Here is a 10,285-nt window from a genome sequence, read left to right as displayed (position 1 = left end):
GAGTCGACGAGGAGGCTCCTCGTTCACAAGATAGCAGCAGAGAGACTACTGCCAGCCTCTCTCTGGCTTGTTGTACTCTTGTGCTTCTGCCATGGATGGCTCTGCCTGAAATATCTGGTTATCTCTCACAGATTTGGGGTTGTCTAGCTTGTAAAAAAAAATTTAAAAAATATCACATTAAAACTTTAAACACACATGTGAAATATTAAACTTAGTATAATTACAAAATAAATTTCAGATTCTGCCTAGAAACCGTGAGATGAATCTTTTGAATCTAATTAATCCGTCGTTAGCACATGTTGGTTACTGTAGCACTTATAGCTAATCACGTTCTAATTAGGCTCAAAAGATTCGTCTCACTGTTTCCTCCATAACTGTGTAATTAGTTCTAATGTTTATATATATTTAATGATTCATTGAGATGTCTAAAAATTCGATGTGATATTTTTAGAAAAAAATTTAGGAACTAAACAGCCCCTTGGTTAGGAGAGCTTTCTAGTGTCATGCTCCTATCTTTCGAGGTAATAAGTCAGGCGCTCATAGTAAGAGTAGATACAATAAAGTGATTCAGTGGACTACAAATCTATGCCACATCAATAAAGTGATTCAGTGAACTACAAATCTATGCCACATCGTCTTATTGGCAACCACCGAATAATTTGTAGCCGGGCGATAGGAATTTTTTTTGCCGCAGTCACCCGCTTGTAGTCGGTTGCGGTGATTAAAAAAGGTAATTGCGGGGCCCACACAACCACACCGGATCGACGCTATCCTTTCCAGCCTTCCCCTCCCGATCCCCTTTGGCCTTCGGCCTTCCTCTCGAACACCATCACCAATGCCGCAACGAGCTCCCGCGCTTCTCTCTGCGTCCCGCACGGCTCCCGCTCTTCTTCTCCCCCGCATGGCTCCCGCGCTTCTCCTCTTCCTCCCGCGCTCGCGAAATTGCATACCTATATGACACAGATCTCAAATCTCTCCATATTCTCTCCCTCATCCACCGTCGTCGAATCAACGGCCACCTCGACCACAGCAACGCTCCACATCCATCTTGTATAATCCCCCCTCCGCGCACGCGAGAGAGATCTGCCTAAATCCCTAGTTCCCCACCTCCAGCTCCAACAACATGTCCATCCGCTCGAAGAGGAAGGTGGCGCCGCCTCCTCAGGCCATTGCGAGCTCTACAGATCCTCTCGTTGTTCCTACGCCACAAGTAGCGCCGTATCCATATGGTCTCTGGTTTCCACCGCCGCCAACACCTTGGCTTCCTTCTCCACAGTCACACGCCATGTCTGGCTCTCCTGCTTTCCCTCCTCCCACGGCCGGCAAGATTGATGTGCACAGTGACCTTGAAGAATGGTATGTTTGTCAATTGTTTTTCTTACTTGTGAACTAGCCATGCTGATTACTCCTTTTAGTGCTATATATAAAAAAGGACATGTAGTGATTTACTTATTTAAGTGATGTTTCAGTGCAAAAAAAAGTTAGAAAGCATGCACTGAATTCTATTTAGGCTAATAAGATTTTATATCCATTTTTGTCTAAAATCTGAAACAATTTGATTATGGTTATTGCACTGAAATTTCACAGATATTGTTTGTATTTGTGATCACAGGCTATAAGTTTCGGTGGGATAACAAAAAAAACAAACAATTTGATCCCATTTCTTGCACATAAACAAATGCAATCCCATAAGTCCAAATTTAAGCACACAATGTTCAGAACAATTCTAATACCAGTTTGTTCATTACTTAGACTGAATTATTGTTGCTAGAGTTACAGGCATAATGTAATACATAGTTGATATATATATATATATATATATATATATATATATATATATATATATATATATATATATATATAATAGATGTATGAATTTAGCCTAACCAATCAAGGTTCATCACCATATTTGAAAAATGAAGTTGCCTGTATACACAAAGGGTGTATCAGTATATGTGCAGAATTGTCAAATTAAGCTTTCAGGCGTGTTAGTGCACAGTCTAGGTGCAGCGCTGTAAAATTAAGCTTCCTATTAATTGACTGCTGGTTGTTGTATCATCCTTTCTTTCACCCGTCATTTTTTACATGCATTTTGGACCATGTTTTTATTAAAAGACTATTGCAATACTAATTTATATGGCTTTATACAAAAAATTGAACATATGTAAATACTGTGGCAATTTTATTTGTTAGTTAGTCTTGCCCAAGCTATGGAAAACTTATAGCCTCCACCGTTGAGCATGGCTGTGTGAGCACAAAATTAACTTGAATAGGTCCCAAACAAAATATTATAGTTGTCTTTTGAATTAAAAAAACAACTATAATACAGTGGACTTTCGCTATACCTTGTACGTAGCAATGTAGTACAAGCATATTTGTTATCTCTCTGTACTGGATGAGTGCATGTTTTTTTAACAGTGTATAGAACACCATTTACAAATTGACTTGCCATTGTATTGTCAAAATATTATATTATTCAGACACAACTTGATCAACATTTGCATCTTCATGCGTTCTATAAGGGGGGTTGAATCTCGTCCGCCCGGCGGTTTCGTTAATTTTATCAATACCCCATCAAACAATGTACATCATGTGGCCGAGGGAAGTCTATCACGGCCCATCAATGTTGACAATGGAGATGTTTCTAGGACTGAGAAACGCTTGTCTTGGATGAAGGATGAAGACTTGAGATTGGTAAGTGGCTTATGTCAGCTATTTATTTGTTAATGCCACTTGCATTACTAGAAGCAATAAATTTCTTTTTTCTGAAACTGTAGATCAGTGCTTGGTTGAACAACTCAAATGATCCTATAGAATCAAATTTCAAGAAGAACGATAAATATTAGGGTGATGTTGTTGCAGCTTACAATAGCACTACACCAATAAACCGAGCTAGGCTAGTGAAGCATATTAAGGACCGTTTTGGTAAAATTAGGAAGAAGGTCGGGAATTTTTGTTGCTCTTGGAAGGAGGCTAATTCATTATATGCTAGTGGGGAGTCTAGTGAAGATCTAATGAATAAGGCACAGAAGATATATGAGAATGACTTCAAGGATGGTCCATTCTTGTTTATGTACTATTGGAATGAACTAAAAAAACAACCAAAGTGGCATGCATATTTAGAGCAGCTTGACATGTCAAACAAAAGAAAGGCAGATTACAATGATGTTATCCCCCTTGATGATGAAGAAGATATCCCACGACCAATGGGATCAAAGGCAGCTAAGGCACAACGTAGTGGCAAAGGAAAGAGCAAGATCGAAGTTTGTACAGCTGAGCTAGAAGATGACATCCGTAAATTTATGGATGCACATGCAGCGGCCAAGGAAGGGCAGAGTGAAGTGTTGGAGACCCAAAAAAGTGTTTCTAGTGACAACCTTGCAGCTAAGAAGCTTGGTAGCCAAACAGCTATGATTGAAACTTATCGAGACTTGATGAACAAAGACACAACTAAGATGCCTGACGATGTGAGGTCTGAGTTTGTACAGATGCTGAAATGCATGAGAGAAGAGATATTCAACAAAAAGCAGTGAGGTATGAATCTCTTTTCCAAAATGTAGTGAGATGAAATTAATTAAGTCTTCAAAAAGCATGTAATCAGCCTAAAAATCCATGGAACTTAGTCCATATTAACAAGCTGACTGCATATTAATTGCCGCTACTTTGAAAATCATGTAATCAGTCCAAAATTCTGCACTTGTTCTAAATTATAATGCAGTCAACTCCAATATTCATTGCTAGCTGTCTCTTATGCTGAAATCAGCATACACTAGTTGTTTGCATTTAAACATGACCTTTGTCTAGATACCCAAACTGACTGCATATTAATTGCTGCTACTCTGAAAATCATGTAATCAGTCCAAAATTCTGTACTTGTTCTAAACTATACTGTAGTCAACTCCAATATTTATTGCTAGTTGTCTCTTATGCTGAAATTAGCATGCAGAGTACTACAACCTGGCAACCTCCATCTATATATTGACTCTCCCATTCTGGAACTCTCAAACCATTTCATCCTTTTTTTTAAGAACCACCATGTTAGATTCCTCCTCAAACTCATCCTCCTACTCAAACGACCTGGATCCATCCAAATTTCTTGACAAGTACATTTCTGATCAAAATGTCCTAGATTCATTTGCTACCCGAATTGTAGAGAAGATTAAGACCAAGTTTTCAGCTGGGTTACTCAACCGCCAAAGTGGAACAAGGAAGACCATTGCAAGGGATCATGAAGAAGGTCACCGACGTCTAGTGGCTGATTACTTTGCAAATCAGCCACTCTACCCTGAGAGAATGTTTCGCACACGATTTCGTATGCGAAAGCATCTCTTTTTACGTATTGTGGAAGCCTTAGGTCAGTGGTCTCCATACTTTACTCAAAGAGAAGATTGTTCTGGTCGCACGGGACTTTCTCCACTTCAGAAGTGCACAGCAGCAATCCGTATGTTAGCATATGACACTCCTGCCGATGCTTTAGATGAATACTTGCTAATTGGGAAAAGCACTTCTTTAGAGTGTTTGGACACTTTTGCACGAGGGGTAGTTGAGGTCTTCGGTGGGCAATACTTGCGACGACCCACAAGTGAGGATATCGATCATATACTACAAGTTAATGAGTCTCGTGGCTTTCCAGGTATGTTAGGAAGTATTGATTGCATGCATTGGAGGTGGGAGAGTTGTCCGAGAGCTTGGAGGGGCCAATTCACTCGTGGTGACTACAAAGTCCCAACAATTATCCTCGAAGCGGTTGCGTCATATGATCTTTGGATTTGGCATGCTTTCTTTGGTGTCGCTGGTTCTAACAACGACATAAATGTGTTGAATCAGTCCCCCTTATTCCTTGAACAAGTAAGAGGGGAGGCTCCTCGTGTTCATTTTTCTGTTAATGGGAATGAGTACACCAATGGCTACTACCTTGCTGATGGTATATACCCTGAATGGGCCAGCTTCATGAAGACGATATCACTTCCACAACTAGAGAAGCATAAATTGTTCGCTGAACGTCAAGAAGGGGCAAGGAAAGATGTGGAGCGGGCTTTTGGGGTATTGCAAGCCCGTTTCAACATTGTACATCGTCCAGCGAAGAAGTGGAAACGGAAGAGTGTTGGAAAAATAGTGCTAGCTTGTGTGATTCTCCATAATATGATTGTTGAAGACGAGAGAGAGGACGCGATATGTGACATTGACCTCAATAGAATTTTTAGGACATCAATAGTTTTGCCTCTTGAAGTAACTAGTGGTGATAACCCATGTTTTTCTGATGTGCTACGTAGGAGATCTGCTATTTGTGCTCGTTCAATCCATACCCAGCTGAAAAATGATTTAATTGAGCATATTTGGAATCGGTTTGGAAGTAGACAGTAAACATAAACATGGTAGGGTAATAAGCATGTGGTTTTTCCTTCTTTTTTTTAATCATATATAGATTTATCAATTAACCCTTGTCTAATGCATTTCAGGAACATGTTCTGCTGTGGAATTCATGGTGCTGCACTTCTTACAGGTAACTTGTATGAACTAAATTTACTCCTAGTCTAGACTATTTGCCACCATAGTTAAGTGATTCTCTCTTCTTCTTTGGGAGGCAGTACAATGTCATTCTCTTAATGCTCTTACATGTGGAACTCATACTAAATGAACTTGTTTATGTATTTGGATATACTGTCACATAATGGTCATGGGTCTCTCAATTAATTATCTCTGTAACTGTTTCTTTGAAAGAACTCACACTGCAGTAACTTGTTTATATTTATATCTCCTTCTCACCGTTAGTATAAACTTGCATTGAAGTCACACTCAATTAATATCTCCTTCATCACATTTATCCTATCATGTACTACGGAAAAAGAATGTAGTAGTTACTTATTTTATTGTGGTTGCACGGAAAAGATGATTAATAGTTTCTCATTTATTAAGCACACGATGAACGTGTTGTATGATATATCTGTCTTTTTTTTCAGCAAGATGATGATATTTCAGGCAATGGTCGTATGATGCAATGATTCAATCATGGGTCGTACGTACACGACAGATGAAAAAATCGTTATCTCATCTATTGTAAATCATATTTATGTATTTTGCTTAATGTCACATTGTTTGTGTGACTTTTGGATTTGTGAACCATTAAGTACGTTTTGCTTTGTCCTCTATTGCCTTGTCGGTTATTTAATTTTGCACTACTATGTCCTTCTGTTTAGACCTAGATGACATTATGCATTACTCTACTTGGTTGCTATTGTATTTCAATTATCTGTGGTGCCTTGTATTTTTTTAATACTATGGAGAACTACTATTGTTCATCTCATAACACAAACTTTGGTTGATGTGGTCTGAAGTGTGTGAACTTTGTTATATTTCGTGACTACTTTGTAGCATACAAATGTTAATGTCACAACAAAATAGCTACAATGATACACTTCACTCTTGATCCTACACACTCATATGTGCTACTTATAATTAATTATTTTATTTATTAGATGTAGCCTGCTAACAGCCAACCTATTGTAAAGTTATCTTTAGCATTGGCTATAAAATGAGCTATAGCCAGTAGCTGGCTATACTATTAAACTTGCTCTAATCGATAAAGTGCTCAGGCTAAGTTCGTTTCAGGAGGGTGGAGATTTCTTCACCGGACGCTAAAATGAAGCGGTAGATTAGTATATAATTAGTTAAGTATTAATTTTAGAATTAATGAATTGATATGATTTTCCGAAGCAACTTGTAACTTTTAAAAAATATATATATATGATTTATCGGCCTGAAAACCGACGAACTGAGTAAAAGTTAAAAAAACCTTTGCAAACAAACAAGGTGTTTTCAACCTTTTGTTTATAAGAAGTGATTCCTTAGTCTCAAAACAAGTTTATCTTTTTAAACAACCATCGCATTAAATTTTACAAAAGTAGAAAACAATTGTAGTTTATAAAATATGGAACATTTATATTATAATTTGATAAAATAAAGGTATTATGATTTTTTTTCTTTTATTGGTAAAACTGTATTTTTTTCAGCCTTTACTTTTAAATTAATAAAAATCAAATGTGAGGACCCCTTCACGTTTTAGAACACTGCCATTATCGGCATTTTTTATTCATGTATATCCCATCAGTAAACACAATATAATGTCATGAATTTTACTGAACGATAGAAAAGAATCAGAACTTTCTTCACTCTAAAATAATATTAATATTTCTTTTAAAAAGAAAATAAGACTTATCTGGGACGTCATAATTTGTTGGTTTTCTAAGATTTTGTTCAGCTTAGGTCTAAACATAAGACTACACGTATGTGCCTATAATTTGAACTTAGCTCCCCGCAAACACAAAATGATGGGCCGTAAGCCCGTAATTGATGGTCTGCAGTCATTGGGCTTCAGAACTAGGCCAGTATGCGTAGCAGGCCAGGCTTGATTCCACCCAGCTAGGATTGCAAATTGGAAAAAGTATATCGAAGGTCTTTCTTCTTATTATAAAATCATCCCTAAACCACAAAACAGATACATTAAATCCGTAAACTTACAAAACTGTTTAATTTAGGTCCTTCGATGGTTTTAAACCCGGTTTTGTCTGACATGGCAATCCAGTCAGCGTGCGTCCCACGTGGGGTCCACATGTCATGATGCCACAGTATCACCCTCTCCGTCCCCCTCTCTCTCTCACTTTTCTCCTTTAGGCAAGTCAGCCGGCGGACGGGGAGGAGGTCGCCGGGGGCGAGGCAAGAGTGGAGGAGGTCCGACGGCCGGCAACGAGGCGGCGGCGGTGGCTGCGATGCAGGAGTAGGCCGCCGTGCCCCTGGGCGCGCCGACGGACAGGGACACGGGTACTTGGAGCGCGCTCCACCACACGGAGATGCCTTTGACAGGGAGTAGCCGGGCTCCTTGGGTTCGTCAAGATCGGGGTGTACGGGATGGCTTCCGTGTAGTTGAGGTAGCCCCGATCCTGTGTCCCGATGTACACCGGCGTGTCGTTGAAGGCGGCGAATCCGGGGAGGTACATTGCGAACTTGTTGCCGAAGCTGCGCTGTTGAAGCTGGAGCTGGAGTAATCTTGCCAGGGAAGAGAGTTTTTTTTAGTTGAGTAGTTGCACTGGATACTGTCTGCATGCAGAGTAGACTGAAGAATAGGAGTTTGATTCGGTCTGTATTTTTACTGTTTCTTCATGTAGTTGTTGTGACCGAGCTTGAGATATGATCTCCCGTTGTATTCGGTCTAATTTGCATGTAACTAACTATCTGTGTGAGGGAGAATAAAAGGAAGAAAAATCAGAATAGGCTGCATGGCATTACGCAGCGCAAAACTTCTCTTGCTGTTGTTCGTTAGGTTACTGTTCATCGTCTGAATTTCTTCAGGTTCAGACTTTCGCCACAGATTGAGTGATCGAGAGGGATTTTTGCTGACATGCACTGCACGGCTAGCTGTGACGACAGCGAGAGCGGCCGCTGAGAGAACCCGCGACTCCGGTGGCATAGCACGCGCCGACGACGGTAAACACCTCCGGTCCGGGTATAGCAGGTTGGTGCTGTTGTACGGGTGGGTAGTGAACGCGCAGGCGCAACGCGACCCCGGCTCACCGCCGGACTAGAACCAGCCGTCGTCGGCGTATCGGCAGCGGCGCGCCTGCTGCTAGTCGACCGTGCCGCATGTGCCGGACTGGAATGCCACAGTTGTTGTGCGTCACCGCCGACGGGCACATCGACCAAACGAGCCAGCCGTCGTCGGCGTATCGGCAGCGGAGCGCCTGCTGCTAGTCGACCGTGCCGCATGTGCCGGACTGGAATGTCACAGTTGTTGTGCGTCACCGCCGACGGGCACATCGACCAAACGAGCGTGTCAAAGACGGCGGCGATGGCGGCCGGAGGAGACCCCTCTCCTCTAATCCTCTCGAGGAGCACAACCAGTAGGGGAGGAGTGCTGGCGCGGTGGGCGCGCCGATGTCTGGCGAGGGAGGAGCGCGGGGCCGGGAGGTTAGAGGCGAGAGGACGGACGAAGCGGTGGGCGAGAGCTGGACCAACGAGCCAATAAGCGGTGGGCGACGATGGCGCACGCGAGCGGTGATGCTTCTCATGGCATACACGAGGGGGCAATGAAGACGGAGAGGGAGGAGTCAGGGCCGGCAAGAGGGGCGGGGTCTGCGGGGAGGCTGGCGAGCTTGCCCGACGCTGTGTGGCGAGGTCGCCGAGGAGAAATTAGGAGAGGAAGGAGAGGAGGGTGACATGTCGGCCTCACATGGACCATCAATTTTTTTTGCATTTTCTAGTGTAACTGATAAGTGGGCCGATAGGATGATACCTAGTTAAAGGAGCCACGTAGGCGCCACGTACACCCATGTCAGCCAAAACCGGGGACAAAACCACAAGGAATCTCGTTTACATCAGTTTTGGAAGCTAAAGGATGTGTTATATCTGGTTTTTTTGTTCAACGATGATTTTGTAACTCGGTGACAAGAGGAGGGATCTTCTGTGTACTTTTTCCTTGCAAATTGGGCAAATTTGTATTGACGGGGCCAACACTTGTGAACCACCCGAGAAAACTGAGCCCATTTCTAAGGGCCCAATTAACCTCAAAAACAGTACTCCCACTGTTCTAAAATATAGCATAAATCTAGACATAAGAGCAAGTTCAATAGTACAGCTAACTAGTAGCTCCAATTCATCTATGGCTAATGTAATAGTCAACTCATATAATAGTTACCTACAAAACATATACCACTATATTCCACATGTCATACATAAATTGTGAATTAAAGTTCGTGCTGCAGCTGGCTATAAATTAGTAGTCCACTTATTTTCTCTCTTGTCTTTCTAAAATATGTTTATAACTGGTTTATAACCTGTTACTGTACCTGCTCTAATCTCTTTTGGGATTTGTAGTTATAGGATGAGTCTAATCTCATGTGGATAGCCACATTGGGTATGGAGAGTATTACGTTACATCAAAAAGGCACTTTAGTATCTTCCACTTTTTTTGAACCACATTCCTGCCTTCTTTTTTCATCCTTTTATTTAAATAACTTTGCTCTTTTCACTTATGTTTGTACTTATAAGCCAAAATTTTAAATTTAGAATAATTTTAGGGTTTTTCACAGCAATTTATTTTTTAGTTTGGGCTTCTATATTGCTAAGAATATGTATATAAATGTTTTTTATAAATTATTTTTTGTTTGCAAATGGTGTTTAACTTTTTTCACGGAAAAGCCTAGTAATCATCCTTGGTGTCCAAATTTTCTTACCTCTTAACTTCTGATGTGTAATCAGGCATTGATTACATTTAGGACTATTCTTCTTAACC

General features: G+C 41.0%; 1 protein-coding gene across 3 annotated transcripts; it reads left to right on the top strand.

The window, feature by feature from the left end:
- The first annotated feature begins 904 nt into the window (after window positions 1–904).
- Window positions 905–6,252, top strand: LOC102718725 (formin-like protein 16). Of its 3 annotated transcripts, XR_005811451.1 has the most exons (6): window positions 905–1,356; window positions 2,523–2,694; window positions 2,778–3,534; window positions 5,274–5,375; window positions 5,460–5,503; window positions 5,961–6,252. XR_005811451.1 is itself a non-coding variant. In XM_015835066.2 (4 exons), the coding sequence occupies exons 1-4, from the start codon at window positions 1,124–1,126 to the stop codon at window positions 5,992–5,994; spliced, it is 483 nt and encodes a 160-aa protein (XP_015690552.2). In that variant the 5' UTR covers window positions 905–1,123; the 3' UTR covers window positions 5,995–6,252. The 3 variants fall into 3 exon arrangements, 1 of the variants encoding a protein (XP_015690552.2); XR_005811450.1 differs by lacking the exon at window positions 5,274–5,375; XM_015835066.2 differs by lacking the exons at window positions 2,778–3,534; window positions 5,274–5,375.
- The last annotated feature ends 4,033 nt before the right edge of the window (window positions 6,253–10,285 follow it).

Source organism: Oryza brachyantha, chromosome 3 (assembly GCF_000231095.2).
Source record: "Oryza brachyantha chromosome 3, ObraRS2, whole genome shotgun sequence".
Taxonomy (NCBI): domain Eukaryota; kingdom Viridiplantae; phylum Streptophyta; class Magnoliopsida; order Poales; family Poaceae; genus Oryza; species Oryza brachyantha.
The sequence above is the reverse complement of the archived record's forward strand: the minus strand, read 5'-3'. Positions and strand labels throughout refer to the sequence as shown.

Excerpts from the sequence above, each read along its gene's own strand:
- LOC102718725 (XM_015835066.2), top strand. The coding sequence starts at position 1,124 with ATGTCCATCCGCTCGAAGAGGAAGGTGGCGCCGCCTCCTCAGGCCATT. Across the intron at positions 1,357-2,522 it reads CACAGTGACCTTGAAGAATG|GGGGGTTGAATCTCGTCCGC; the intron begins GTATGTTTGTCA and ends GCGTTCTATAAG. Across the intron at positions 2,695-5,459 it reads AGGATGAAGACTTGAGATTG|GAACATGTTCTGCTGTGGAA; the intron begins GTAAGTGGCTTA and ends AATGCATTTCAG.